This window comes from Diabrotica undecimpunctata, chromosome 1 (assembly GCF_040954645.1).
Source record: "Diabrotica undecimpunctata isolate CICGRU chromosome 1, icDiaUnde3, whole genome shotgun sequence".
In the NCBI taxonomy this organism is placed as follows: domain Eukaryota; kingdom Metazoa; phylum Arthropoda; class Insecta; order Coleoptera; family Chrysomelidae; genus Diabrotica; species Diabrotica undecimpunctata.
Genome location: NC_092803.1, coordinates 85016925 through 85042045, shown reverse-complemented (window position 1 = coordinate 85042045; position 25121 = coordinate 85016925). Strand labels below are relative to the sequence as shown.

The 25121-nt window shown below is 34.1% G+C and overlaps 1 protein-coding gene across 9 annotated transcripts in view; it reads left to right on the top strand.

Moving 5' to 3' along the window:
* The window catches only part of LOC140451024 (mitochondrial uncoupling protein 4-like), a 360669-nt gene that overhangs the window by 316019 nt on the left and 19529 nt on the right, over positions 1–25121 (top strand). For 8 of the 9 annotated variants that reach the window (XM_072544737.1, XM_072544744.1, XM_072544734.1 and 5 more), the window contains one exon: positions 24526–24666. The exons of the other annotated variant lie outside the window; for it this stretch is intronic. In XM_072544737.1, the coding sequence (XP_072400838.1) occupies positions 24526–24666 (141 nt within the window). The remainder of the gene's footprint in view (positions 1–24525; positions 24667–25121) is intronic. 9 annotated transcript variants of the gene reach the window in all.

Below are 25121 nucleotides of genomic sequence, written 5' to 3'. Positions count from 1 at the left end.
TTTCGGTCATTGCAACCATTTTTTATTTAATTTTTCCTGATTGTAGGAATATTAGTAGCATATTCTGATTATTTTATATTGGGCTATTTCGTTTCCTGTATAAGATACCCGGTCTGTAGAGCCTGATTATTACGAGCATTTTTTGGTTTGTTTGTGTGAAAAAATTCACAGATTTAAAGTTATTATTACACGGTAGCAATCCGTCTGTTTTTTTTTATTGTAATTTTCATATATTTGCTGCTCCATTTTTTATTTAAATAATGGATATCTTTAAACAAGCTAGAACGAGTGTAAAGGCTGCAATCACGAGGTATAATAATTGGATTTATGATAATATTTGATTGACGGATGCTCACCAGTTGAGGGTTCGTCGTGAAGTTCTACAGGCTGCGTGTGATAAATATTCCGAGGCACAGGATGAAATTGACAATTTATTGTGTGAAGATCCCGCCGCTGTAGGCAGCGAGGATCGCACCAGTGTAGAAGATGTAGCTTTGAAAGCTATAACATTGATTGGAAATGAGTCCCTGCACGTTAAAGTAGGTAGCGCATCTTCTAATCATTCTTCCAGAACACAGGTAAAATTGCTCGAAATAAATAATCCTTATTTCTCCGGTAAATTATCTAAATGGAATTCTTTTTATGAACTTTTTGTTGCTTTAATTGTTGAGAATGGAGAATTGTCGAATGTGCAACGTTTTATGTAACGTTCAGAAGTTATGTAAAAGGCGAGTCATCACGGCTCAATGAAAATTTGCAGGTGACTAATGACAACTATCAGATTGCTCTAGATACGCTAACGCATCGATATGCGAATAAAAATATTTTAATTCAGTCATTATTAACTGCCTTATTAGATATACAAAGTGTGCCAAATAATGTACAAGCATCTCACAACTTGATAAAATGCGTTAGGCTTTCACGGCCATCGTGTAACTTGTTTAACTGTTTTTCGGGCTGTTAGGCCGTTGTCCCTCTGAAATTAGTTCTCGACGTTTCGCCAACACTAGGGGTTGGCATCTTCTGGAGATGTAACTGCTTCGCTTGAAAACTGAAACTTCAGTTTCATGAATCCTGAAACATCTCCAGAAGATGCCAATCCCTAGTGTTGGCGAAACGTCGAGAACTAATCTCAGGAGACAACGGCCTAATAGCTCGAACAAACAGTTTAACATGTTACTACTTTTATACTTACTAACTATTTTAAACTACGAGATTTTCATGTTTCGTTAACAAATGTAATTCGAGCTTTGGAAAATCAAGGTCTAATTGACCGTCAGTTATTTGAATCCTTAGTAGTTTGCCTCTCTGAGAGAAAATTGGATTTCGCAATGAAACGTCACTTAGAGTTTGATAGCAATAAGTTAAATGAGCTTCCTAATTTACATAAATTTCTTATCCATGTCGATGTAAGTGCAACTCATTTAGAGAATTTAAATGATCAGACACGGGAAGGTAGAGAAAAGTTAAGTACTGAAAAATAGGTAAAATCAGTGTTTCATGCTAGCTTCAGCCCTAATAATGGAATTAGTCAGTCCCAAGGGCGAGATAGAGCTACAAAATGTTTTTGTTGTTCCAGTAATGCTCATAAGTTGTAAACGTGTGAACAGTTTTTAAGTTCATCAGGTTTTGAAAGATGGAGATCTGTAAAAGATAAGGAACTTTGTATAAATTGTTTGTATCCTCGTCATATCGTATCACAGTGTAATAGTACTAAAAATTGCGTGAATTGTAACAAAAGTCATCACACTTTGTTGCATAAACATGTGGGGGAAAGTCCTTTTTCAAGTGTTTCCACACAACGTCATGATACCTCGTCCCGGTCATCTCAAGGTAATAGGTCGCAAAATTTATCGTCGTAGCATCATGCTTCAGTGCCCTCTTTTTGTGCCCACAAAGGTCTTGTATTGCTAGGTACTATCTCTGTCTTTTTGTATTCTTGCAAAGGTCGGAAAGTTAAGACCACAGCCTAATTGATTCTGGGAGCCAAATCTCTTTCATAACAGAGGATTTACTTAGTAAACTGAAATATTCGCCTTATCAGAAATCCGTCTCTATTGCTGCACTTAATGCGAGTCCTCACGTCGCTCATGATATGTTGGATATTGTCATTCATTCTCACATTTCTACGGATCGATTGAAGGTCTCATGTACGGTCTTACTTCTCGTCTACCACAAATTCAATTAAATGTGGGTAGATTAAAGATTCCATCTAATTGTGTTCTGGCTGATCCTAATTTTGAAGAACCAGATGATATAGACATATTGCTTGGTATGGACCAAGTTGCTTGTATCTTGCAAAACGGTCTTATTCGATTAGGAAAAAATGTGCCAATTTTATAAGATTCGATTTTCGTATAAATTGTTTCCGGGAATGTTTCCACGTGTTGTTTACAACCCGCTACGAGGCCACGACCCCCGTCTAGTAATTTAACTTATGTTTAACATCATATGGTTACTTCTCAGTCGAGTATTGTCACGAATGATACTTTGACCGATATTGTCGAAAAGTTCTGGACGTGTGAGGAAATGCCAGATTAGCACGGGCTCACCTCAGATGATGCCATTACAGAACAGATATTTTCAGACACCACTCTGCGTTTTCCAGATGGTGCTTACCAGGTGGATTTGCTTTTTAGGTGTCCGTTAGAAAAGCTAAAACTTGGTCATTCCTATATTATGGCTGCCAAGCGTTTCTCTTCGCTTGAAGGATGTGTGTTTGGATTAAGCGTACCTTATACACTTTTGCTTCGGTCATGTGAAAAAGACAGTTCTAGTGCTTCGCTGTTGCATGGTAAAGTACATATACACAATATATTATATACACCATAATCTTGTTGCTGCATCATCATTAAGTACCGTTTACTTGGTAGATACATTTCATATTTGTTTGTTTAGAACTTTATCTCAGTTGTGCCGCGATCGCGATTGAACATTGTCAATTAAGAACATTTTGCAGTTGATTTGTTTCATTTACGGTATTCTATATGGAGGATGCCGGTTTTCAACATCCCTTCACGTAGAGTCTTGTATGCTAACAGTGTCTCTTTCAGCGGTTTGTACTTGCTGTAAGTCCAATTGTTCCGCTAGCCTTCGAATGCTCAGTAATAGAAACTTAAATGGACTCTTAAATGTGATTTAGTCTGGCCTGTTGAATAGATTGATAGAGTGAAATAAAACAATAACTTGTTTAGCTAGAACTGTAATTGAAAAAGGGCAAGAAAAAGAAACTTATAAACTGTGAGTGAATAACTAATCGTAAGGAACCTAATTAGAAAATTACAGTTTACGAACGAAAACACCATAACACTTCACATTAAGGGTTCCCGATATATTGCGTAACTTGCAATTGCGAACGTGGAGAAAAACTCTCCGAAACTTGAAAAGTAGGTCTAAACCCTACAACTATTGCTAATTCACTGTCTTCCCCTAGCCCATCCGAAATAATTGTCTATGCATTTTGAAGGATCTACCGGTTTAAGGTCAATATGGGCGGAGATTAACATTCTAAGAAATAAGTCAATGCAGGCAAGGAATTTATTTAGGTAAACGATGCGGCGGAAATATTTTTATTTGTTTTGAAATAGAATTATTTGGTTGGAGATTATTGTTCTCCAACATTCCCCCCGGTGTTAGAGCCTTGTGGTCTAACCTACTCTTCTTTATCTTGCCTAGGGTGAACCGAAATTTTAGAGATTGCCCTTGTAAATTGACCATTGATGGTCTTTAACTTGACCACTCTGACTTTGCCATTTTGACCGGGCATTGTATCAACTATCCGTGCTAGAGGCCATTTTAGAGGAGGTACATCGTCCTCTCTAAGAAGAACTAAGTCATTGACTTTTATGTTATCCCTTGGTCGGGACCATTTTGGAGAGTTTTGTAAGCGGTTTAAGTAGTCAACAGACCACTTTTTCCAGAAACTTTGTTGTACTTTTGCAATTTGTTGAAACACGGATAGCTTATTTTCCGGGATTTTTTCTAAGTTTTGCTCAGGATGCGCAGTCAGGCTGGAGCCTATTATGAAGTGCCCAGGACTAAGAAAAGTGTAATCAGAAGGGTCGCTGGACATGGCACAGATAGGCCTTGAATTCATCACAGCTTCAATTTGAACCATGACAGTATAAAACTGTTCGAAAGTGAAAGAAGAACAGCCTATTAGTGTACGCATATGATATTTAGCGCTTTTTACTGAAGCTTCCCAGATCCCAGCACAATGAGGAGATCTAGGGGGAATAAACTTCCATGAGATTTGATTTTCAGACAAATATTCCACAATGGTTTGAGAATTTGACTTATTTTTAAAGAATTTGTATAAGTCGTAGAGTTGGTTTCTTGCACCAGAAAAACATGTGGCATTGTCACTGTAAATGACGGTTGGGTTACCACGTCGGGAGATGAACCTTTTGAGTGTTAATAGAAAGGAAGAAGTTGTTAGATCAGAAACAACCTCAATGTGCACAGCTTTGGTCACCATGCACACGAAAATGGCTATGTATGCCTTGACTTTTGGCGCTTTTCGGAGTGAAGAAGATTTTAACAGAAAGGGTCCACCATAATCTACACCTATTTTTTAAAAAGGTCTTGTTGTAGTGGACAACCTATCTTCAGGTAAGTTACCCATTAGCTGTTGTGCAGGAGTGCATGAAAATCGGAAACATGTGGTGCAGTTGCGAATAATTCGTTTTGTTTCCTTTAGACCATTGAGAGGCCAGAATTTTAACCGAAGGTTTGAGAGAACTGTTTGAGCACCAGCATGTCCCAATCTGATATGCTCATTTTTGATAATAAGGGTGACGGTATGATTCTTGGATGGAAGTAGTATCAGATGTTTTTGCAAATAGTCTATGTCGGGACAGTTTGTAAGTCTGCCTCCAACTCTGAGAAAATTAGAAGAATCTACAAATGGTTTTAGTGAAACGATGTTTTTATTTGAAATAAATTTGTTATTTTTAAGCTCCGCAATTTCTTTTGAGAATGCATCACCCTGAATTTGTTTGATGATGAAATCCATTGCATTATTTAACTCCGCCACAGAAAGAGGTTCAGAAATTTTTTGTTTTTTACAATTAGAAATAAACCGAAATACGTACGCTACTGTACGTTTTAGGCGTGAAATATTTGAGAAACGTGAAAAAATGCTCATCCAGAAGTTTTCTACGTTAGAATTTGCCACGAGGCTTATTTTTCGTTCCTCGGGCAGGTTTTCGAGAACTTTGTCATTTGCTAGATTGGAAACATTGAAATTTTTATCTCGTAAGCATTTAGGGCCTTGCCACCAGAAATCGCTATTGAGAATTTCAGAACCAGACATTCCTCGAGAAAGAAGGTCTGCGGCATTTTGTGCAGACTTTATGTGAAGCCATGTAAAGTTTTGAGTCAACTCTTGGACAAGTGCTACCCGGTGAGCCACGAAAACCGACCACCGACTTGGGTGACTTTTACACCACGACAGAGCTACCTGGGAGTCTGACCTGGGTGACTGAATGAAATTTTACAGGTTGATTTTCAAAGATAGAAATTATTTTTGAAACAAGTTTTGAAAGGAGAACCATTGCGCACAGCTCAAGCCTAGGAAGTGTTACCGTCTTTAACGGAGTTATCCTTGATTTGGAAGAAACTAATGCACAGGATATGGTCTCATCATCATAGAAAGTTCTCAGGTATACGCATGCGCCATAAGCTGCCAAGCTGCTGTCTGAAAATCCATGAAGCTCAACCTTTAGAATTACTTTTTCAGAAAAGTAGAAACGAGGAATTTTTAAATTTTTTAATTGTGACAAGTCCTGTAGAAACTTGTTCCAATCGTTTAGAATATTTTTGTCCGAAATTTCTGTATCCCAGTGAATTTTGTGCAGATAGAGTTTCTGCATAAGCATTTTGCCTTTAACAATGAATGGATTGATGAGTCCCAAAGGGTCGAAACATTGTGCTAATGCAGACAGGATTTTTCTTTTTGTTACTGGGGGGCAGAAATTATTTTCGGGGACGGATATTGTTATTTGGTCTTCCGCAGGGTCCCATTTTAGGCCTAGAACTTTGCTGGAAGTAGAATCGAAATTTAGGTCATATTCCTGAGTAGTATTTTTTGAATGTTTTGGATTGATTTTTTGTAGGAATATGGATGAATTTGAATAACATTTATGTAATGTAAAACCATGGCGGTTTAGAACAGAATTTAATTGCTGAAGTATTTCGAGCAATTCTTCAATATTATTTGACCCACATAAACCATCATCTACATAGAATTGGGTTTCGAGAAAATGTGAGGCCAATGGGAATTCAATTTTATTTTTATTTGAAATCTCTTGCAAGACTCTCGTTGCAAGAAATGGGGCGCTGTTCGTCCCGTATGTAACAGTATTAAGTTGAATACATTTTATAGAATCGTGGGTATCGTCCCTCCACAGAATATTTTGTAGAAAACGTTGATCTTTGTTGATCCACGTCTGTCGAAACATTTTTTGAATATCACAGGAAAATATGAATTTGTATTGCCTGAAACGAACCAGAATATCGTATAGATCAGGTTGCACCTGATACCCTTTTAATGAAATATCGTTCAGACTTTTTCCTGTAGAGCTTTTACAACTAGCATCCATGACGACACGCAAAGTTGTACTTTTATTTTGTTCGTTGATGACACACAAATGTGGAATAAAATATTTTTTGTCCGAATTTTCATTCACGAACGAAAGCGGTACATATTCAGCATGCCCTGAAGAAATATATGTGTCAATGAAGTTTTTGTACTCGAAAAATAATTTTTTATCTTTTTGGAATTTATTTTCGAGCGAGAGAAAACGCCGTTTGGCTATGGAAAATGAATCACCCAGTAATTGGTGTTCTTGTGCACTTTTTAATGGAATATCTACTTCAAAGCGTCCATTTTCAAGGATCTTTGTTGTAGTTTGAAATATTTGTTCGGCCAGCTCGTCAGCTTCCGACAGAATAGGGTTTTGAGAAAGTTCTTCCATGTTCCAAAATTTTGTGAGCAGCTCATCCGTGCTACACGTAGAAAGTAGGGCAACCTCTCCAGAAACATTGTTTGCTACTGTGGGTGCCGTCAAGTGAGGAGCTATCACGCCGGCAATTAGGTACCCCAGGTGCGAAGCCTGCAAGATTGGAAGCCTGGGGCCAAGAGAAATTATTTCCGGAAGAATTAGGTCGTAGTACAAATCTGCCCCAACTAAGATGTCTATTTGACTAGGTTTGTGAAAGGAATCATCGGCGAGAAAAATGTCCCCTGGAATTGGTAACTTTTTTGTAAGAATGCGGAACTGTGGAAGATTGCAAGTAATATTTTCTAAGATAGCACATGAAATTTTGAAAGACTTTTTATTATAGTTAGAATGCAATTTTATGTTGACCATCTTTTTTGAAACCGAATTATTTTGGCCTATGCCAGAGATATTTAGAGAAATGTCATACGGCTTATAACCCAGCCTATCAGCGAGACACCGGGTACAAAAGCTATTCTGACTTCCTGTATTGAGTAACAATCGGGCCGTTAAAGGGCTCCCGTTTTTGTCGAAAATGGTGACTTTGGCCGTAGCGAGAAGTATGTTTGAATTTTTTACGGACAAAGCAGAAAAAGAATTTGTAAGAGGTTCTTGCCCTTGAACCGAAGGACATTGAAAATTTGAATTAGACGAATGCTCGTGTTCGTAATTGTTTGAATTTGTAGAAGTTGACGGACTTTCATTGTTATGAGTCGTAGAAAAAGTATAATTTTTACCCGAAATGTGAAGAACAGTGTTATGGCGCTTTTTACATATGGTGCACCCATGTTTTGAGGAGCAGTTTTTAGAATTATGCCTACCTAGGCAGTTTACGCAGAGACCTTTTGAATTTACGAATTTTATTTTGTCATCATGCTGAATATTTTTGAAAAATTGACATTTATAAATTTTATGTCCTTGTTTTTTGCAGTAAATACAATAAAAGTCAGAAACTAAATTATTTGAAATATTATTTTTATTTGAATCCTCTGATGTGTTATTACTGTATGCATGATGTGAAACTTTTACGGTTTTGGTTTGCCTAGGATTTGTATTTTCCAGACTTTCCAGAACAATGCATCTTTTATCTAGAAATTTAAGAAAAGCATCTAAATTTGGTACATCTGTATGATTTCGCTCAGTTTCAAAAAGTCTCCTTGTCGAAAAGTCTAATTTGCTTTGTAGCAGAAAAACTAAAATTATATCAATGAGCTCTGAACTTGAAAATTGCAAATTTTTTAGCAGTTGCATATTTTTTGTTACAGTTGTTAGAAAATTTCTGAGAATTTGCGGTGAGCTGTTTCTCAGTGTAGAAATGTCTAGAATTTCTGTTAAATAAGAATTTATGATTGTGACCTTATTTTGATAGCGGGTTTTTAGAATATCCAAAGCAATTGAAAAATTTTCATTGGTGACTTTCAAAGAATCCACCAACTTTAGAGAATCACCCTGTAGGTAACTTTTTAAGTAAAGAAATCTTTGGATATCAGAAAGGGACTGATTTTTTATTATCAGTGTGTCGAATAGTTCATAGAAGCTTTCAAAATCACTTACGTGTCCAGAAAATTTGCTTATACTGATTTCTGGGAGTTTTACGGCCATTTGTTTATTAGAGCTCCCTGTATTGGTAATTTCCAATGATTTAATCGAGTTTTGAATTTTTGAAAGCGTCGCAAAATAACTTTCATCAAACAAGGCACGATCAGATTCCTGAGACTCGTCCAGGAATTCAATTTCATCCTGTACGCTGTTGAAGTCAGAGAAAATGTCTTTTAACCTATCTTCTCGTGTTTTGAATGAGAAAACATCTTTTTCCGAGTCGTGGTTTATTTCTAGCCACGCTTGAATTCTACCAACAGAATCTAGTATAGAATGCTTCTTTTTTGTTAATTTATTTAAACCTTTATTGCTCATTGTAATAACTTTAATTTATTTATTTTTAAATGAAATTATTATTTATTTTTAAATTAATTAATTCTGAATTATTAATTTTGAATTTTAACAAGCATGCAATAAGCTAAACTAAAAATTTAACCCTAAATAGTTCTTTAACAATGTTACTTTATAAGAACACTAATTTGCACTAAAATAGATTTTTGAATTTATATAAAAAAGTTTGATTGTACATCACCCCTGGGTTCTTAGTACTTGAGTGTGGGCTGCCTATCCCTCTCTGGAATCAGCTAGTCCTTGAAGCGCATTTCTGGAAATAATCACTGGTTTTCTTTAAACTATCACTGTTTTGTTTTGTTTATCGAATGTTTGTTTGTCCGTAGAATAAACAACGCAATCACTATGTCTCTAAGAATTGTTGTCTATCGACGAGAATATCCGAAACACACGAAACTTTTACTGTCTTTTTGAAAGCACAGAATTATATAAATTGAATGTTTTTAGGCCAGAAAGTCGGCTAGTAAAATCAAAATCCGGCTCGAAGTGAACAAATGGAGGGATGCCGGTTTTCAACATCCCTTCACGTAGAGTCTTGTATGCTAACAGTGTCTCTTTCAGCGGTTTGTACTTGCTGTAAGTCCAATTGTTCCGCTAGCCTTCGAATGCTCAGTAATAGAAACTTAAATGGACTCTTAAATGTGATTTAGTCTGGCCTGTTGAATAGATTGATAGAGTGAAATAAAACAATAACTTGTTTAGCTAGAACTGTAATTGAAAATGGGCAAGAAAAAGAAACTTATAAACTGTGAGTGAATAACTAATCGTAAGGAACCTAATTAGAAAATTACAGTTTACGAACGAAAACACCATAACACTTCACATTAAGGGTTCCCGATATATTGCGTAACTTGCAATTGCGAACGTGGAGAAAAACTCTCCGAAACTTGAAAAGTAGGTCTAAACCCTACAACTATTGCCAATTCACTGTCTTCCCCTAGCCCATCCGAAATAATTGTCTATGCATTTTGAAGGATCTACCGGTTTAAGGTCAATATGGGCGGAGATTAACATTCTAAGAAATAAGTCAATGCAGGCAAGGAATTTATTTAGGTAAACGATGCGGCGGAAATATTTTTATTTGTTTTGAAATAGAATTATTTGGTTGGAGATTATTGTTCTCCAACACTATATTTGTATTTTGTTAACACCGATTGTAGTTCATGTGTGTTTTTGTATATTTTGTATTTGTATGCACCGCATTATTAATTTGTCTTTATAACGTTAACATATATATCCATATTTTTATGTTTTTTTTTATAATATTATTTATCTTTATAACGTGCTACATATACGAAATTCGTGACTCTATTCACCCAACTTATTTGGTGGATAGAGTCACGAATGTCGAGGTGTTGAGAAGAATGGGAACAGATAAAGAGGTTTTAAATACAAAGTTAAAAAACTGCAATATCTGGGACATGTCATGAGGGGCGAGCGTTATAACTTGCTGAAATTAATACGACAAGGAATAATACAGTGTAGAAGGAGTAGCGGAAGAAGACGCATCTCCTGGTTAAACAATTTGAGAGCTTGGTTTAACTGCACTTCTGCTAACCTATTTAGAGTAGCAGTATCGAAAGTGCGAATTGCCATGATGGTTGCCAACCTTCTTAGAGGAGATGGCACATGAAGAAGAAGAATATACGAAATTATTTTACTGCTTTTGACCGGTAGTTTTTTTAGAATCGACATTTGTTTGTCTTTTAGTTGTTAAATACTTTGTCGCTTTGTTTGAGCCATCAGTGTTCTATCCTTAAAATGGTTGTCTTTTTGGTGTGTCGTTTCGTATTGACTAATATTTAAGTTTGTATATATTCTTCTTTAGTTATAATTGTATGTTTTTTTATGTATATTTAGGATTGATTTTACTTCTTTTTAATCTTATTAAAATAGAGTTTCATATAGTCCACTGGCTTTAATTTTGTTCTATTTTTATATTGATACCAAAAGCGAAATGAAGAAACCAGCGGGTCTAGATTGAATATAGACATTGTTCTTCCCTTCTGATGACCTCAATTGTTATATAGAGGTCATCGTATGTGCAGAACGCAACAGCAGGATCGCATACGTCCTGTCGGTTGTGTTGACTCTTCCAGTTAATTCCATCCTTAGTTTAAAAAATTACACACTCTGTAACGAAAATATTTTGCCTACCATAGGGTAAGATTATATGGGGTAAAAAATTGGGGACTGTAATTATGAGGGTGTAGATTGGGCAAGCAAAACAAATCGATACTTGTGCGGACGGCACTCAGGGGTTAATTGGAGAGCTGGGGTCGTGGATAAGTTGAATGACAAGGGGTCGAATTGGGGCAACTACCAAAAAAATGAAACAAAGGGATACTTACATAAATCTCCTGGACAACTGGGCAAATAGGGACAACATGAAAAAGACTTCTAGCTATTTGAAAGGAAGGACACCGCTTCGAAGAATCCTAAACTTGCTGGATTTAGGAAAAAGATCCCTAAAATAAAAAACACATCAGAGGGTTAGGAGATTATTCTAAAATAAAGCAAACAAAATAGTTCGGAGAAATGAAATAAACATTTATTTCTGTCTCAAACAAACAGTTACATATACAGATAAGCAGATGTAATTATGATATTTATAATTACATGGGTTTATACCAAAATAAAACAAAACTTACACATATCCTATCTGTTTATAAACTCACAAGTGGGAATCGCTACAAAACTTACATAACGGTTATTAGGTTATTTATAGTGGCAGAAATAGATTATCAAAATTAAAGATATCTTTTTAAAATGAAAATCCCATAAAGGTTAACCTTTTCTACAAACAAACAAAAAATAAAAAAATTTCACAACAAATTAAAGGCTAGCTGTCATATGTCAACATAATTTTGATGACAAAGAACAATTATATTGACAGCATAACCACACCGTAAGATTTACAATACCAATAAATTATTAAAACCATTTATTTTTATTATCTATTATTTAATTATGAAAGCAATTATTATTAATTTTTTTAAAATATGTCTGTCGTTACTTTAAAAGGAAAACACAAAAAGTTACCTGATTTCACATAAAATAAGCACTAAAATTTCTGAGGGTTGGGAACTGCAATTTAAACTCCCTGCCATACGAACAAATTCTTTTCCAAATTGTGAGGGATACTCTGGGACGGCTTCTTCGGACAAATAAAAACTTGAGGTTGAAAGTTTGGAACACAAACTTCAGGCAACACAAATCCCTTAGGTAATTAAAAAATTAGAAATAGTGATGACTCTTTTCTAAACTGATATATTACATAGAGTATATTTCACTATTTTCGACAAATTTTTGCCGGTCTCTTTACCGACACACTAAAACGTCTGCCCACACTAGTTACCCATTTCAACCTCATTAACTGCACTTAAAACTCCACACTGCTACTATACTGCACATTTTCCGATGACAAAAGAGGAAAAACAAAAAAAAACATTACGAATTAAAAGAAAAATTCGGACTAACACCGAAACCAACTGCCTTTGACAACAACCTCACAGAGTCATCTAATAATCTTTTAAATTCATTCGCTCAATTTAGCATAAACAAAACATATAAACTGGAATATTTATTTGAAACGCAGAATATTTAGCGGTTTCGATCAAAGAAAATATCAAAGAATTTGAGTCCGTGATATAAACAACTCTAAAAATGGTTTATTTTACTCGGCGACGCTAAGATGAATTGGCAGAATTTGGTGTTTTTAATACGTATGAAAGTAAAGAGAAATGCATTAAGATTATTCCTTAGTATTTCATCAAATACGAGGGGATTTCAATACATATCCAAAGAATTTTCAAATGCTACAACTCTAAAATCTGGTAACTTGTAGCTACACATTCCTCTTCATTTTCACTCAATACTACTTGCTGATCATCCTCTTCAGTTGCTTTCGAAAGATTTCAGAGTCACTTTCAATGCCACTTACTTCAGGAGATTCTTTGTCATCGGAATCCTATAAAGTATTAGCAATATCTTACAGTTCTGCAGGTGATAATGGTTTTCGGGACATTTTATTCGCAATATCTACTTTCACTGTAATTCAATATAATTTTAGGAGCTTAGTTGTCGACACTAACATCGATATCAAACGACTGATAGCAGATGCATTGTTTATTTTAAAATATGTATAGGTAAAGTTTGTTTCACGAAAAATGGTTGAGTGCTTAATGGTTACCTGAGTTGATCCTATTGTGTATACAAGAGTCTCTTAATAAACTACCGAAGTACACAAAGTCGCACTTCAGAAAGTTTGTTATTTAATATATTTCAAGAAAGTAGTTTTTTTGTTCTACGTGAATAATTGTAGTATATGGATCTAAATTCAGAAAGGTACTTTCCTTCACATTTTTTACAGGCTTAGAACTGTCAGCAAAAAACTGGCGTGTTTAAAAGTTTTTGCTCTTCCTAATCGGATATCGTTAAAAATGTACAGTAATAATAGTTCTATTTACAGTATATACATACAAACGAATACATAATGTACAAAAAATAGATGAATTGAAAAAAAAATATAGAAAAATATATACAAGTTAATATTTACAAAAAAAAATACCCAAAATAACCAAAATATATTTATGAATTCCTAAATACCTAATTCTGTTTCGCTGTTGCTATCCTCTTCAAGATTAATAACAATTGGTTTAATTATGTGATTCAAAGTAACATATAAATTTTCTACGTTCATTACATGGCGTACTGAATTTTTCCAACTTTCTGGGGAGATATCATCAACACATTTTCTTATTAATTCGACTACACTACCACTTAAAATCGGAGAAACATTTTGTGACCTAACATTTGACTTTAGTTGGTGCCATATATGCTCTATGGGATTAAATAAACAATAGTAGGGCGGAAGCCGTAACACTGTATGTCCCATGTCCTCGGCCAATGCGTCACAAACATATACTTTTTTAATAGAAAATGATTTTAACACTTCTAACAGTTCATTTTTTAAATAACTTTCTTCAAAATATATATCGTTTTCTAACAGGTAGTTTTGAATTTCAATTTTCGTGTTATTTGCACTTGGCGACTTATGTAATTGACGACTGTGGTAACTTGCATTGTCCATTACTATCACACTATTTTGAGGAAGGTTAGGTATAAGACAATTCTTAAACCATTGCTCAAAAAGCTCTACCGTTGTATCCTCATGGTAGTCCACGCAGGAGTCAGTAATGTTCTTTGCAGAAAGCCATAAGGCATTTGGGACACAACCATTTTCTGATCCTGCATGTAAAATTGTTATTCTTTTCCCTTTGTTTGATGGAGCTTTTGTTTGACACCTGTTGGAAGAATCGGACCATCCTTTGGATGGTGTTTCATGAGTGTCAAACCATGTCTCGTCCAGATAAATTATTGGTCGATTTTCTGTACGGTACTTTCTTATGGAAGTTATATATTCAGTACGCCACTTTTGTAAACGATGGGACTCCATAAGCACTTGCCTTTTGTCAATTGTACGATATCTGAAGCCCATTTTAGACAAAATCCTCCAAAGACTAATGCGGCTACAGTTTATTTGTGTATCATCATTAGTAAGCCGTTGTTTTAAAGCATCTAATGTAGGTATCTGTTGCTCTTCGTACATTGTGTAAATTTTTCGTCTTATTAAGTCCTTATCACTTTCGTCAATACATTTGGTAGAACCGGCATCCTTACGCTTCCTTCTTGACTTAATGGGATTTAATGTAATTCTTTTCACTGTGGTTAGAGGTATTTTCGTTAAATCAGATATTTCACTGGCAGCAGTATTAGCAGTAAGTCCTCTTGTAAGTAAAGAACTATATATTGTTTTTACGATTTCTCTAGCGTCAGCAGATAAATGCTTTTTCTTTGCTGGAACACTGGAAGAAGCACCATCAATGTTTTTCCACGGACGCCACATAATGCTGTTTTATAGGTATAAATAGGTATAACACTGGTAACACTTGTAACACTTTCAACTAAATGAAACAAAATGTATATTTAAAAATTTCTCATCGGTTTTATATACTTTTACAAATTATACAGAATAGAGGGAACCTGTATAATTATTCCAGGAAATACTTAACGATCAACAAATTTATTGTGGTCATTAAAAGATCAACCATTGATAGTGAAACTCACTGTTAAAATGTTTACAACTTTATGAAATAAAATGTATTCTAATCGTTTTTATAATTTTATACGATTTTTTAATCGTTTTTATATTACCAGGAATTTATTATACTTACAAACAAGATAACGACACTCCACAGTAGCTTCAATTTTACCTGAATACTTACCTGCTCAACTAATGTTGACTAAACTGGGGTACTTGCGGTCGGGTTTTATTGCAATCATTAAGCACTCAACCATTTTTCGTGAAATAAAATATACCTATCTAATAATATCACTCCATTCCAACAATGATTATCAGTTTCTAAAGTTCATTTAAAATAGATATAACACCTATTGTAAGCATCTCTTTGATGTTCACATTAAAGAGAGGTTTACATTGTTTGTTACACGTTTAGACTTTATTATTGGATTTCCGGAATCATAAAAGTCATTTAGATGATCCACAAAAACATTACCTGACTACCAAATTAACTTCTGTAGCAAAGATTTAGACTTTAGGTATAAATACAAATAGGGTCCGACGGGCCCGTGTTGCCCCTTTACCTGACAAAATTCTTTCGACGTAATAATTTCAAAAATGATAATGAATATTTTAAATAGCTCATGACTATGTTGAAGAAAACATACTTCTTAACAAATTTAGTGATGCATAAAATTCAATAACATGTTTTTTATCAGTTTATGATAAAAGAATTGGCGTCTCGGGCGCGTTGGACCCACCTTACCCGGATAAGGGTTAATACATTGATTTCGATTTGATTTTCTAAATTTTCTGGTACCTCAGCAATATTATTTATATAGGAATTGTTTTTTAAATCCTTTGATTTTTGAATGACTTGGAATTGGCCTATTGGGATATCTTAAGCTAAATAAAAAACTAATAGTCCGCGCGCTATTGACTGAATAAACCATCTTCATTATTGCTTGTTTCTTCTCAACGGATTACATTTTATCGACTTAATTGTTTTTTAAACAATAATTCATAATATAAAAATATTAACAATTCAAATATTGTTAATATCTTACTGTTAATATCAGTTTGACATTAATAGATGTCAAATACAGTCGAACTTTATAGTGGTTTAATAAGTTAGTGAATTTGATAACTTAGTCAATAAATTTATTAACTTGGTGAATTTGTAAATAAACAAACTAAATTGTTTCCTTGTAATGGAGTGTTATATATGAGTCCGGCAGCGGAATAAGAGACACTGTGGAAAAGACTAGGGGTCGATAGTGAGGTTAGGTGAGGGAACGCCGTGGGTCTACGGATCCATCCCTAATGTATGTTTGTAACCACTGTATCGTTTAATAAATAGTTTTGTACAATAGTCGGTGCCTCATTAAATACATAACATATTTGGCGACGAGTCACAGAAAGAATCCACGCAAAAATCGAAAAATGTCGTTAATTGGATACATTGAGCAGTTCAATCCTGCGAAAAGTGATATCACCTCTTATATAGAGAGACTTGAGCAGTTGTTTATATGTAATGTAGTGGAAAAAGACAAGGAAGTTCCATTATTAATTTCTTTAATTGGCGGAGAGACTTACAGTGTCTTAAAAGACTTATTAGCACCAGAGGTACCAAGTTCAAAAACATTTGAGGAGTTAAAAAGAGTTCTGATTGAACATTATAGTCCAAAGCGGTTAGTTATCGCTGAAAGGTATAAATTTTACAATACAAATCAAGAGCCTCAGGAGGATATTAAAAGTTTTGTGTCAAAACTGAAAAGTGTTGCTCAATATTGTAAATTTGGGCAATTTTTGAAAAATGTCTCAGAGACAGGTTTGTATGTGGTGTACGATCAGTTCAAATAAGACGTAAACTCCTGGCAGAAGACAACATTTCCTTTGAAAGAGCTTATGAGATAGCCTTGTCAATAGAACTTACAGAAGGTCAAGTTAGAAGGATGGAACAGGAAAATGTAGCGGCAATAGAAGGGAAGTTAGATAAATTAATGTTCAGAAAGAGGGAAGCTACAGTGAAGAAAGATGATGGCCATCAAACTGGTAGAAGTAATGTCCAACCCAAGTCATGCTTTAGATGTGGTGGAAAACATGACTCATCAAAATGTCCAGCCAAAGCATGGCAATGTTTCAGTTGTAAGAAAGTGGGACATACAAGTGCAGTATGTCGTTCGAAAGTTAGTTTGTTAGAAGAAGATGATATACAGGATGAAAGTGAGGAGGAAAATTCATTATTTCTAGGTTTCTTGTCTTCATTGGAACCTGAAAATTCAGCTCCAGAGAAAATAGTATTAGAAGTAGAAGGTAATTCAATTTTATTTGACATTGATACAGGTGCATGTCGTACAGTAATTCATATAAAGGACTTTAAAAAGTTTTTATCAGCTTTAAATATTTATTCTGTTAAGTATTGTTTAAAGGTATTAACTGGCGAGGGAGTAAAAATTGTGGGAGAAACTGATGTATTAGTAAAACATAAAAACAATACTATAAAATTACCTATTGTCATTTTAGAAAGTAAACATAATTTTACTCCACTGTTGGGTAGGAATTGGTTAAATGTATTGCATCCTAATTGGAGACAAATAGTTAACTGTTCACATAATGAATTTGTTAGTCAGCTGGAATTGGAAAACCTTGAAACTTCAAGTTTAATTTCACAATTAAAAAGGGAATCTAAATCAAATTTTGATGAGAATAATAATTCATTCATTAAGGGGTTTGAAATTGATTTAAATTTAAAAGAAAATGCGCAACCCATTTTTCATAGGGCCTATGATATGCCATTTGCCCTAAAAGATAAAGTTGAATTGGAAATAAAAAAACTAGTGGAGTTAGGAATTTTAGAAACAGTCAGTTACAGTAACTGGGCTAGTCCCATAGTAGTAGTTCCAAAAAAATTGTCTGAGGAACTAAGAATTTGTGTAGATTTTAAAAAAACATTAAACAAAGTCTTAGATAGTGATCATTGCGCATTACCATTACCAGAAAATATCTTCGCATGTCTAAGCAGACATAAATACTTTACGGTTTTAGATTTAAAAGGTGCTTATCAACAGCTAAAGGTCAGTAAAAATACACAAAAAATGTTAGTAATAAACACCCATATAGGTTTGTTTGCCTTCACTAGACTAACTTATGGTATCAGCTCTGTACCAGGTATTTTTCAGTCGGTGATGGATAGTATTTTGGCAGGGGTACAAAATACTAAATGTTACTTAGATGATATTCTAGTATATGGTGAGTCACTTATAGATTGTTATGAGAATGTCAGAAAAGTGTTGAAACGTTTACATGACTATGATGTAAAAATTAATGTAAATAAGTGTAAATTTTTCGAAACTAAAGTAGAATTTTTAGGTCATATTATAGATGCCAAAGGAATACATCCTACTGAAGAAAAAATACTAGCAATTAACTCAGCTCCAACACCAAAGAATACAACTGAATTAAAGTCATATTTAGGTTTGCTAAACTACTATGGAAAGTTTATCCCGATGTTGTCTTCCAAATTAAAACCATTATACAAACTGTGTCAAAATAATATTAATTTCAGTAGTAACTGGTCACCTGAATGTGATAAAGTATTTCAAGAAAGTAAAAAGTGGTTAACACCTAATAGTGTTATTACTCATTATGATCCATCTCTTCCAATTTATGTCACATGTGATGCAAGTAGTTATGGTGTCGGTTGTGTCTTAAGTCATAAAATTGGTCATGTAGAGAAACCTGTCATGTTTGCATCAAGTACACTGTCTAATACAGAAAAAAAGTATAGTAATTTGGAAAGGGAAGCCCTTGCTATTATGTTTGCTTTAAATAAATTTCATAAATATCTTTATGGTCGTAAATTTATACTGATTACAGATCATCAACCATTACAGTTTATCTTTGGAAAAAATAAAGGAATTCCAATTTCAGCGGCTGCAAGAATTACAAGATGGGCTATCACTCTGTCAGGTTATCAGTATGATATTCAGTACAAAAAGGGGGCAGCAATTAACAATGCTGATGGTTTATCACGTTTACCCTGTAGTGATAATACAAAAATTACAGACTATTTGTATTCTTTTAGTTTGGTAGATCAAATGCCTTTAAACGCGTGTCATATTGCAAATGAAACAAACAAAGATTTGTTGTTATTAAAAGTAAAAGATTTAATTTTATCAGGTTGGCCTAGGAAAGTGAGTGATGAATCTTTGAAACCATACTTTAAACGTAGAAATGAATTGTCAATTGAACAAAATTGTATCCTAGTGGGAAATAGAGTAGTTATTCCAAATCAATTACAAGATAAGGTGTTAGACTTATTTCACGAACAACATAATGGTATTGTTCGTACTAAAATGTTGGTACGTTCATATTGTTGGTGGCCAAATGTGAACGAACATATTGAAAAATTCATATCATGTTGTAATGTATGTCAACAATGTCAAAATTTCACAAATTCAAGCAAGGAATTATGTCCGTGGCCGTCTGCACCACACAACTTTTACAGAGTATATATAGACTTCTTTGTTAAATTTAAGTACACATTTTTAATTTTAATCGATCAGAAATCAAAATGGTTAGATGTAAAATTAATGTCAAATGGTACAGAGGCATCAGAAACTATATCAAAATTAAGAGATATGTTTACTGTAATTGGTCTTCCTGTCGAATTAGTCTCAGACAATGGACCTCCTTTCAATTCCAGTGAATTTGTGGCATTTTGTCAAGCAAATGGAATTAAACCATTGAAGACACCTCCATATCACCCTCAAAGTAATGGTGCTGCGGAGCGTAGTGTTCAAATAGTAAAGAAAAATTTGGAAAAAGCCCTGTTGACTATTAAGAGAGAGGAGATTAATAAACGATTGGTTATTCAGAAAATTCAAAACTTTTTATTCTCTTATAGAACAACTCCTACAACAGCTACAGGGATTTCTCCAAGTGAAAGTATTTTTAAAGTGCGTCCTAGAACTAGATTTAATATGTTGAAACCTTCTTGTCATAATAGTAAGCATGCATCTATCCCAATTAAAAATGGGCATACATGGTATAAAGTAAATGAAAGTGTCTATATTAAAAACAAACAAACAAAATTATGGCAGAAAGGAAAGATTATGAAAATTTTAAGTTACTGTACTTATCTAGTATGTAGTAATGGTGTAATAAAATTTACACACGCAAATGATATGAGAAAAGACAGAGGTGAAGATAGAATCCCAGATTCTAACGAAGCTCAAGCAGAACCTCCTATAGTGAGTGATGATGTGCCAGTGTTACGTGACAGTGTTACAATTGAAATCCCAGTGAATCCAAATTTGAAAAACGAGCCTATTCAATTAGAACCAAAGGAGCCCATTCCAAGTTCATCACAAGAAGAAACAAACACATCTATACCGAGTGATGAAACATCCAATGATTGCAATATTAGAACGCGCTCTGGAAGACTAGTAAAAGCTCCCATTAAACTTGATCTCTAACGAGGGAGGAGATGTTATATATGAGTCCGGCAGCGGAATAAGAGACACTGTGGAAAAGACTAGGGGTCGATAGTGAGGTTAGGTGAGGGAACGCCGTGGGTCTACGGATCCATCCCTAATGTATGTTTGTAACCACTGTATCGTTTAATAAATAGTTTTGTACAATAGTCGGTGCCTCATTAAATACATAACATGGAGGAACAAAGTTCAGTATGGACGTCCTTGTAGACGAAAGATCACTTTATTGATGTGAATCCTAAAAATTGTGCGATAAAACATAATAATTTACAAACAAGTGATATAAATAAAAGTGCTACTCTGCCTATAGAAAATAAAAAGAATATTGAATGTTACAACTTGGTCTTAAATAAGTACAATTAAGATAATATTTGGGTATATATTGAAAAAATTTGAAGCGAAAACTTAGGTAGACTACATCTCATGGTCATAGATAGTCTATACCTATATTATTTAAAATTTTGAAACTAACAAATCTGTAATCTTATATACCTACTTATTTGGGTAGCACCAAATGGGATCACTAAGAACGAAATTGACTTCATTGTCATTCTCAAACAGGCAGCGACCAATAATCAGAGCAAAAATTGTTCTGATTCTGATGAAAAATTCATCACAAAACCAAGAGTAACTGGTATAAATATTAACAATCTAAAAGAAAACTCAGATCAATACCAAAGGACAATTGATGAAAGAATACGTGAACAAATTGACAGCTCTCAATTAATGGAAATCATCCTTGATAGTGCCGAAGAAATCGGAGGCCCGCAACAATAAAATGAACACAGTAAACTGTCTGATAAAACTAAAATAATGCTAAAACAAAGATGGGAAATAAAAGTAAGTAGCAACAGACAGAATATACAATACACAGAACTTTGGAAGACAATAAGGAAAAGTATTAAGGAAGACATACAATTAAAGACTGGTAAAAAATGCAATCGAAAACAGAAAAAAAAAACTATAAGAAAACAAGAAAAGCATTAATCATTGGGAAGAAGCAAATCGTTGCTCTAACAAACGAAAACACCAGAGTTACAGACAGAAATGAAATAATACAACTCGTAACTAAATTCTACATCGAACTATACAAAGCCCCTGACAGACTTGAATAAGTAATCAGTAACCAAGAAGATGTACCAGAAGTCTTTCCGGAAGAAGTAGAATCGACAATTACAAAAATGAAAAGCGGTAAAGCAGCTGGCATAGATGGTATAACATTGGAACTGCCTAAATACGCTGGCAATAAAACCTGGAAAATCTTAGCAGGCATATTTACGAATTGCCTAAGACAAGAAAGGTAGAAAATATGATATCAAAAACTACAGACCTATAAGTCTACTACCAATCGTATACAAGATATTCACAAAGATCATCAACAACAGATTAACACACGCATTAGATGCTGCACAGCCGAGAGAACAAGCTGGCTTTAGAATTGGATTCAGTACCTTAGATCATATTCATACACTTTGAGAACTAATGAGTAGAGCTAAAGACTACGAAATACCGCTAGCATGAACCTTCATAGATTTCGAGAAGTCTTTCGATTTTATATATCCCAAGGCAGTAATAGAAGCAAATATATACAGACAAGCAAAAGCTAAGGTAAAAATTTATGAAAACACTCCAGAATTTCCCACTACCAAAGGCGTCCGACAAGGAGATGCAATATCACCAAAGCTCTTCACTGCAACTCTAGAAAATATATTCAGCAAAATGAACTGACAGAACAAAGGAATATCCATTGATGGAGAATACCTCAGCCATCTAAAATTTGCAGACGACATCATACTGGTTGCTAATAATCCTCCAGAAATACAAGAACGTATAAGCTACCTAAATGCAGCTACAAATGAGGTTGGCCTAAAAATGAACTTGACAAAAACAAAACCATGTACAACGAGCTAGTGGATGTCCAAGATGTCATAATAAACAACACTGTACTTGAGACAGTAGACGAGTATGTATACCTGGGACAATTAATACATAAATCTAAATCCTTACTTCCAGAAATCAACAGCAGAATGAAACTAGCTGGACATCTTTTGGTAGAAATGCAGTTATATTCAAATCGAAGATGCCAGTCCACCTGAAGAAAAAATCATTCGATCAGTGTATACTACCAATCATGACATACGGCTGCGAAACTTGGACACTAAAGAAAGAGATAATATCGAAACTCAAAGTCACTCAAAGGTCAATGGAGCGATGTATGCTAGGTATAACAAAGAGAGATCGAAAAAGAATAGAATGGATCAGACAGAAAACCAAGGTTATTGATATAATCATAGAATTAAATCTATAAAATGGCAGTGGGCAGGACATTTAGCGCGAAGAACTGACAATAGGTGTCCACTAGAATTACACTGTGGTATCTAAGAGGCGTCAAGAGACCAAGAAGACGTCCAAATTTAAGATAGGGCTATGACGTAAGGAAACAAGCCGGTACAACTTGGCACAGAAAAGCAAATTTTAAACAATCGTGGGCAGATATGAAGAATGAATATGTAAAGGAGGCTACACCATAATCGGTAGAATATGCTGAGAATGATGATGATGATGATGTACTTATTAAAATTTATAATATTTTTTTAGTAAGATTATATACTTACATATTGCTCTCAATCTCCAATTTCGAGCCAAATCAACCTCGGCTATCAAAACTTACCAGTTTAACAACTATGATATTTTCCACGACAAATGCAAATGGGACCACATACTGTATCACAAAGAAAACAAATGCAAATAAATTTAATACATTAATTAACGAAAAAGCAGATAATGAAGAGGCAAAAATAAGAAGACAAACTCCCACGGATATTTATTGCTGGTGTTAAAAATATCCAACCATTAAACGAAATATTGAACACTATAGCCACAGACAAACATTTAATCAGAGTACTGAATGAAGAACACGTCAAGGTAAAGAGGCCCAAACAAAATTGAAATATATGACAGTATAGTAAAATAACTTAATGAGAAAAAAAAAACCAAATATCACACATATCGTAAGAACCAAGACAACCCCTTTAGAGTAGTGATTCGTCATATTCATCCCACAGTGACACAGTATACAAGAAATTAAAAAAAGAAATAGACAGCCAAGGACATATCGTTCTACAAATAACGAATTTACGATAAAGAAATATAAACAAATCCCTACCACTGTTTTTTATGCTTTTAATAATTTTTATGGGTAATAACCACCCAGCAAATTATAGAGGATGCAGTGTACATAAATCATTGCAGGAAGCAAGATTTCCAACCTTAAGAAAGAAAGAGCTACTGAATAAACTACAAAACCAACAGCTACCACTGGGTACAACACAAATACCTTCGGTTATATTGACTGCTTTGTTCAGACTTCCGTCCTAACATGTCATTTTAATCAATTACTATCAACAAGTCCTCACAGATACTTCGTCTAAGGACTAGCAACCCCAGTGGAGTATTACGTTGCCATGTAATCAATTCCTTTTAATTAAACATCATGATTTTTAATTAAAAAAAATGGAACTCAAACTTATTCCAACAACATTTAAAGAGTTTTTACTCATATATTTAGTGGCTTCAAACATGTACAACCAGTAAGTATTAACCACACTTTTTGTAATATCCTTGGTCAAAGTGGTGAACTTGGGAACTTTCACATTTGATTTAATTAAAGTGGTTATACTTTTTAGGATAGTACTGATGATGGAATATTAATTCCGAAACCGTTTTGTGATGTAGCCCGATAGGATTATTATTATTGTACCTTTTATAAAGGAATTTTTTAAATAAAATTTTTATTTTAAAACTTTAGTGAAGAAAAGAAATATATTATTATAAATATTTTAAGAAATATAAATATTTTAAGAAAATCTTGTCCTAAATGTCGTATTCAATACCGAGAATATTGGTAGATCCTAAATCGAAAATGACTATACTAAAGTAAATATTTAGATAATATATAAGATAATACATTTTTATAAAAAAGTATTTATTTTAGGTACAGTGATAGTTTTTGCTCTTAGTTTCTTGGCTCCTTACTTCTATTATATTCCAAAAGCCGTTTTAGCTGCAGTTCTAATCACAGCAGTTAGTTCTTTATTGGACTATAAAATACTTTCAGTTTTATGGAAATGTAACAGTAAGTATCTATACCAATAGATTAACCGATATTTATTGGTGCTGAAAAATCGGTGAAATTAATAACTTTTTAAATGCCACTCTTTTAGCAACCTGTGAAATTTATAATAATTTTTTTTTTTGTAAAAAGGAATACGATGTATACGTACCTACATTCTTTACCCAAAAAAGGAGTTAGGTATTAAACAAGTTGATATTGACTTATCAGTGTATAAGTCAGATAATAAAACCTAAATTGGGATATAATTTTGAAATTATAAATGTTAGAAGAATGAAAAGAATAAATGGGGAAGAAGAAATCCCTACATCGACAGTTATTGTTACATTTAAAGGACAAATGATCCCTTCTCAAGTAATTATAGAAAAACTTATTTAAGGTAAACTGACCTAATAACGGTCCAGTTGTAACGAAAATATTTTGCCTACCACATGGGCTATTATTATAAGGGGTAGAAG